The 6,641-nt window shown below is 42.0% G+C and overlaps 1 protein-coding gene across 1 annotated transcript in view; it reads right to left on the minus strand.

The window, feature by feature from the left end:
• The window catches only part of LOC110511176 (zinc finger protein ZFPM2-like), a 216,857-nt gene that overhangs the window by 5,224 nt on the left and 204,992 nt on the right, over positions 1–6,641 (minus strand). Inside the window, exon 6 of the mRNA XM_036971043.1 lies at positions 453–659. Coding sequence (XP_036826938.1) covers positions 453–659 — 207 coding nt within the window. The remainder of the gene's footprint in view (positions 1–452; positions 660–6,641) is intronic.

The raw sequence follows: 6,641 nt of genomic DNA on the forward strand, positions 1-6,641 counted from the left end.
ACACTGGACCATCTGCCTGCAGCAGAGCAGCCTCCCTGTCGAGCTGAACCCAGATATCCCTTATTAAGTAAACAAATGCACTATTTGCATGAAGCTTGTATTTTGCAATTAACAGGTTAGTGGGAGGCTCGCCTGTGTTTATGTGAACCCAAACTGAAGGTCGACAGCTCTTATCTCAACCGCTCTTAACACAGACTCATCTGGGTTAATCTAGAGCCCATAGAAGGACGTACAGACAGACATTTCTTGTTTATTAGGGCAATGTCCAAAACGGCACCCTATTCCCTATTTGGTGCAATACCTTTGTCCAGTGTCTGCACCCTCATTCCTATAGTGCACTACTTAAAGTTTTGGCCTAAAGTAGTGGACTACATAGGGAATAGAGTCCATTTCAAACACAGCCCTAGGTGAGACTACAGTACAGACTAGCCATGGAGTGTATTGTAACTCACTGTTGACGATGGCGGTGGGCAGAATGGAGGCCATGGCGGCCTGCTGAGGCAGGAGCTGGATGGTGTCCAGCAGTCTAGCCGGGTACATCCCCTCGCTCAGAGACATGTGGTTGATGGCCTGTAGACGGGAGTCAAAGTCCACGGCGAACGCCACTAGCTCCTCGCCCCCCATGATGTTCTTAGTGGTGGTACACCACAGCTGGCCACCTGGAACAGACAGAAGGGGAAGATGCTGAAAAATATAGTTTTTATCCTGTGTGACTCTGTTGGTAGAGCATGGTAGTGTTAGCCTGTGTAGCTTAGTTGATGGGTTCGATTCCCACTGGGGACAGTATTATATTATTATTATTGATGTTTCACCCTATAGGTGACTCCAAACTCTGGAGTTCAGAGGGTATGGAATTCCATCCAGAGGGACATGTTATAAGGACTTAATAATAATGACTATATAATGACTAAAGGGTGAAATCACAATGTCATACTTTGGTTAAAGTAGCAGTAAGAAATGTCATACTCAGTGGGGTAAATTGTAGTAGGTCTATGCATTGGAGCTATACTGTATACTTCAGTATTATAGCATAACCTCAAACAGATCCTCTACACACTATTAGATGTTTGTGTTTAGGGATTAAACATTCCAGTGAAATCTTCTGAACATATTCATTAAGTTAGGATGAGAGAGTGGAAGGGGAGGAAGGGGTAGAGGAAGGTTTTTAGCTTAGATAATATTTATCTCCTGCACATGACAGGCTTTTCAGCTGCACTTCATTTTCCCTTGAAGAGATTAAAGTTTTTAATATGACTATTTACAAAAATCTGGCTGGGGCGATAACAACAAACGATGATACGCTCACGCTAAATGGCAGAATTAGGACATTGTTTCAGAGAAAAGCTGGACAATTAATTAGGGCACTCTGTTAGCTTTCAAAGATGTGCAAACACTCCGACAGAGCAGCGTCAGGATGAGAGAGGACCTGTAATTTGAGTCCAGCTGTTGTGGAAATAAGGGGTGTTGCAGAAGAGAGGGGAGAGGTATGAAGGGTAGAACAGAAGACTAACTGCACCCCACTCATAGTTCCATCCTCCTTTAGAGAGACACTGATTACAAATGTTTACACAAAACGTAGAAATCACTGGTTTTAAAGGTCAGTGTAGACAGGGTTGAGGTTTTCAAGTGAGGCTCCCCCAACCCAGGGAGGAAGCCTGAAGAGTAACTGCTGTAGTTACTATGAAATGACATGATGGAATGATTGTTATGAAGCCTAACTTCCACACCAATCTGAGGATGTATCACTCCTCTCTGGTACACCTTCCACGGCATTCCACCTCCCACCTGACGCTGGTCATAACCTCGCTACTCCCATTAACACATTTCCCAACCTTTTCATTACATTTATGTCAAACAGCACTGAAATTAAACACTATTACAAATGTGTCATAGGAGTGAAGCAAGCTGTAGTAAAATATGCCATCTTTTAAAGTCCCATTTCTGTGTGCAAGGAAAGCTGTGTGTGTGTGTGTGTGTGTGTGTGTGTATGTGTATGCATCCGTGTGTGTGAGTGGCAGGCAGCAGGCAGCACTAGCTCCTTTAAAGAACAGTGCCTATCTGCTGGCCAATCTCCCGTGATGAGAGACACACTTCAGGTCCCTCCACTTGAGTGCTGGTTTTGATTCTCTCTCACCACACACAGCCTGGAGAGGCCCTTTGAATTTTTATCTCCTAATTAAAGTAACAAAACTCCTCTGCCGTCAGACAGCGTTACCATCAAGGTAGGTACTAACTGCCAGCGAGCAGCCACCATGGAAGGGGAGGTGGGGGGCAGATCGTCACTACTCGCCACTAAAAGTTTCAATTGGTAGAGATTCCACTTCTCAGGTTCTCGGTTAACAAAGAGAACGGCGAAAACCACCCTGATACTGAACTCACGACTGACTTACATTTTCACTGTCTTTGAAAACAATTTCAGTTAAAGATACTCTGAATTACTGCAAGCCTACCACTGCTAATTGCTAATGATTGTTAGTACTCATAACCTCCTATGAAATGTACACAGTAATGTACCTCCTTCAGCCAGCCAAACTACAGACACCCATCTGTCGTCTGTGAGAATGCTGGGGTGGTGCTCTAAAACACAGAATACTGACTCAGAGGAGACTTCAACCACCTCAACCGCTTAGTCCCAAATAACACCCTATTCCCAATATAGCGCACTATTTTGACCAGAGCTATAGGCCCTGGTCACAAGTAGTGCACTAAATATGGAAAAGGGTGGCATTTGGGACATACACATAGATGGCAGCTCAGGAGATCCCCTGAGATGTTGCTCTCAGGGCATCACTGTACACCACAGTTTTTGCTTCCCAAGCTTGGTCTTGATGGAGAACCAAAAGATTTGTTCTAGGCCAGCACTGACACACACAAATGTGCACCCTTTTGGGTTCCTAGGACAAGGATTGGGAAACACCTCTTACTGTACAGAGAGAGGGGCGGCCTTGGCAAATAATTGTGTTAATAGTTCATGAAAGTTTATCTGCATTTTACTGGCTGCATTTTGCCTTTTTTGAAAGTGCACAGCCCACAAGTAAAACTGGGGAAAAGGCTAAAAAGTAGCAGCTTGTGTGATTTGCACTGTTTTGCCTGTTAGCGAGCTAGCTCTCTGCAATGAGCTGCCTGCCTGGCTTTGTGCAGCGGCCAATGCAGTTGGAATGAACGCTATTGTGCTGAATCCTCCTGCAGAGCACCTGATAAAAGAATAAAGAACTATGACTTATTCTAAAAACAATAGAGGAATTTAGGAGAGACAATAGGCCAGCTGCTTCATTAAAACAATCAAAAAACCGCATCCTGTACCTAGTCCAGATAATTAAAAACACTGCCTTGCTTTCTACACCCCCCCCTCTTTCTCTATCGCCCCCCCTCTCTCACTCTCGCCCCCCTCTCTCTCTCTCTCTCTCTCTCCCCATCTCTCTCTCTCCCTATCTCTCTCTATCGCCCCCCCTCTCACTCTCGCCCCCCCCCCACTCTCTCTCTGTCTCTCCCTCTCTCTCCCCATCTCTCTCTCTCCCCCTGTCTCTCTCTCTCACCCCCCCCCCCCCCTCTCTCTCACTCTCGCCCCCCCTCTGTCTCTCACTCTCGCCCCCCCGCTCTCTCTCACTCTCGCCCCCCCCTCTCTCACTCTCGCCCCCCCCCCTCTCTCCCTCTCAATATAATAATCACCAGCTCTACATTGGGCCGGCTGGCTAAATGAGGCTCGGCTGGCTAAATGCCCATTCCTTCTCTTCTCCTTTGATGAATGCCGTATTTGAACATGTAGTTGAAGATATGACGGAATTCAAGAAACAAAATGATGTGAGCGAGAGGGGGGGCCTTTGTATATGTAAGTACTTTCACTAATCAAACATCAAAGAATGAATCGTATGGGGAAATAAGACGCACGTACTGTACTGAGTGTCCCTCCTCCCCAACTACAAACCCCAGAGATTTCAAAGTCAGACTTCAGAGGCCATTTTACATTTCTTCAGCTTTAAATGACAATGGATGTACAGTAAAGTAGCCTATACAGCAGGAGGATTCAATTCGTACCTCACGGGGACCGGAGCCTGCTGGTCTTTTGTTCTACCTGATAATTGGACCCACCTGATATCCCAGGTTTAAATCAGTCCTTGATTAGAGGGGAACAATGGAAAAACACAATGGAACTGAGGGCTATACATTTACATTTACGTCATTTAGCAGACGTTCTTATCCAGAGAAATTTACAGGAGCAAATAGGATTAAGTGCCTTGCTCAAAGGCACATCAACAGATTTTTCACCTAGTTGGCTTGGGGATTCAAAGCAGCAACCTTTTGGTTACTGGCCCAACGCGCTTAACCACTAGGCTACCTGCCACGCTAGTGTAAATGTGAACATGGGCCACCGTGGTGGGGAGGAACAGACAGTATAAGATACTCGAGGTTATGAGGAATGGAATACATTTGCTCCTGCCTGCGCCACACCACTGTCCTGTATCTTAATGAAAACACAAACACATCTCTCCAGCCTTGTTGCAGTGAGAGAGCTGGGAGGAGACGACAAAGCAACACACATAACAGAAGGGTTTGCATAATTAAACTGGCCTGCAGACAGGTATTCAAATGTTTGTGTGTAAACAGCACAACTCTTTAATAGTTTGCTGTAAAATGCATAGTTACGCACATCAGCTCTCCCATCTGTCTACAACACAGGCCAGGCCCACTGCAGCACAACTACACTTTATGGGGCTGCGGGTGGCTTTCAGCAAACATACAGTAACCTTCTGGCAGTAACCACATTGTGTTCTATGGATTTGCAGCACAATTTTGAGACAGGACACTGTAACCATGTGGTCTCTCTCCTTGAGGAGCTGTTGCCAGGAGCTTGATGGTGATTTGCAAATGGCCTGATTATTTCAACCCCTTATCCAATCTCTCTCTCTCAGCTAACTGTTGCTCTGTCTTAATTGTGAAGTGATGGTTGTAGAGCCGGAGGGCTCAGTGCTTTTTGTAATTAAACACCTCTGGTCTTGTCTCAAAAACAGACAAGACTCTCCTTGTTGAACGGACGGCTAACCAGGGAGAGCCTCCTGGCACCTACGAATATCAAGTAGCTGCCTGCCTGCCATGTTTGTTAACTTGTTCGGGGTTTAAATGTTCTCTTAACCTAGACTGTGTTAGCCCGCTGAGCTAAAGCCTAGAAATTATCTCAGGAAGCTAACGCAATTCTTCAGGTTTCCGCCAAGGCTACTAATCCCACAAGTATGGTTCACTAAACCATAAACATAAATCATATTCAGTGCAACGTCTTCATTATTAATATATGGAACTAACAAGACAATTTTCATACTAACAACAGCCTATAGCTACAGAAAAACTAAACAAACTCCTTTTCTCATGAATAACAGCAAATATTGAGAGTGTTTCTGAACAGACAGGATGGTGATATGGCAGTAGGCTGTCAAACCATCAGGTTAAGACAACAGCACAGACAGGCTGAGAGAAAGCTGAGTGAGACTTCCCATGGCAGAGTGAATGTGAAAAGTCACTAATCGGTCAAACAATCCTATTGTTACAGGGTGTGGTGTGGAATAAACTGCAGTTAGAGGACTATAACATTATAACATTGATTTGAATCCTCTTATTCCCCGCTCTCATACCTCCGCCTTCCATTCTGATGATAGTATTCTGGCCACCACTAGAAGGCGCTCTTCTCATGCTAAAACGCAACTCCGCACCCAGAGGAAGTTTTCATGTTGATGCATAGACACCCTAAACACAGCAGCATGTCAGACTAACAGACTCCGTCCATACGTTCAAGAAGGTATAGAATGTGAAGCACTCTTATAACCTTCATTTACTCTGCTTCTACAGTGAAAACAAGTTGTTCTGAGACAATGTATGTGGTGAGGATAGTCATCATATCTAAGGTATTATGACGGTTATCGATCTGTTGTACCTGTCATCACGCTTGTGAAAATACTTAGTCGAATAAAAATACTAATAGTCTAATAAAAATACTTAGTCTAATAAAAATACTTAGTCTAATAAAAATACTTAGTCTAATAAAAATACTTAGTCTAATAAAAAGACTTATAGTCTAATAAAAATACTTAGTCTAATAAAAATACTTAGTCTAATAAAAATACTAATAGTCTAATAAAAATACTTATAGTCTAATAAAAATACTAATAGTCTAATAAAAATACTAATAGTCTAATAAAAATACTTAGTCTAATAAAAATACTAATAGTCTAATAAAAATACTAATAGTCTAATAAAAATACTTAGTCTAATAAAAATACTTAGTCTAATAAAAATACTTAGTCTAATAAAAATACTAATAGTCTAATAAAAATACTTAGTCTAATAAAAATACTAATAGTCTAATGAAAATACTTAGTCTAATAAAAATACTAATAGTCTAATAAAAATACTAATAGTCTAATAAAAATACTTAGTCTAATAAAAATACTAATAGTCGAATAAAAATACTTATAGTCTAATAAAAATACTTAGTCTAATAAAAATACTAATAGTCTAATAAAAATACTTATAGTCTAATAAAAATACTAATAGTCTAATAAAAATACTAATAGTCTAATAAAAATACTTAGTCTAATAAAAATACTAATAGTCTAATAAAAATACTAATAGTCTAATAAAAATACTTAGTC

Source organism: Oncorhynchus mykiss, chromosome 3 (assembly GCF_013265735.2).
Source record: "Oncorhynchus mykiss isolate Arlee chromosome 3, USDA_OmykA_1.1, whole genome shotgun sequence".
In the NCBI taxonomy this organism is placed as follows: domain Eukaryota; kingdom Metazoa; phylum Chordata; class Actinopteri; order Salmoniformes; family Salmonidae; genus Oncorhynchus; species Oncorhynchus mykiss.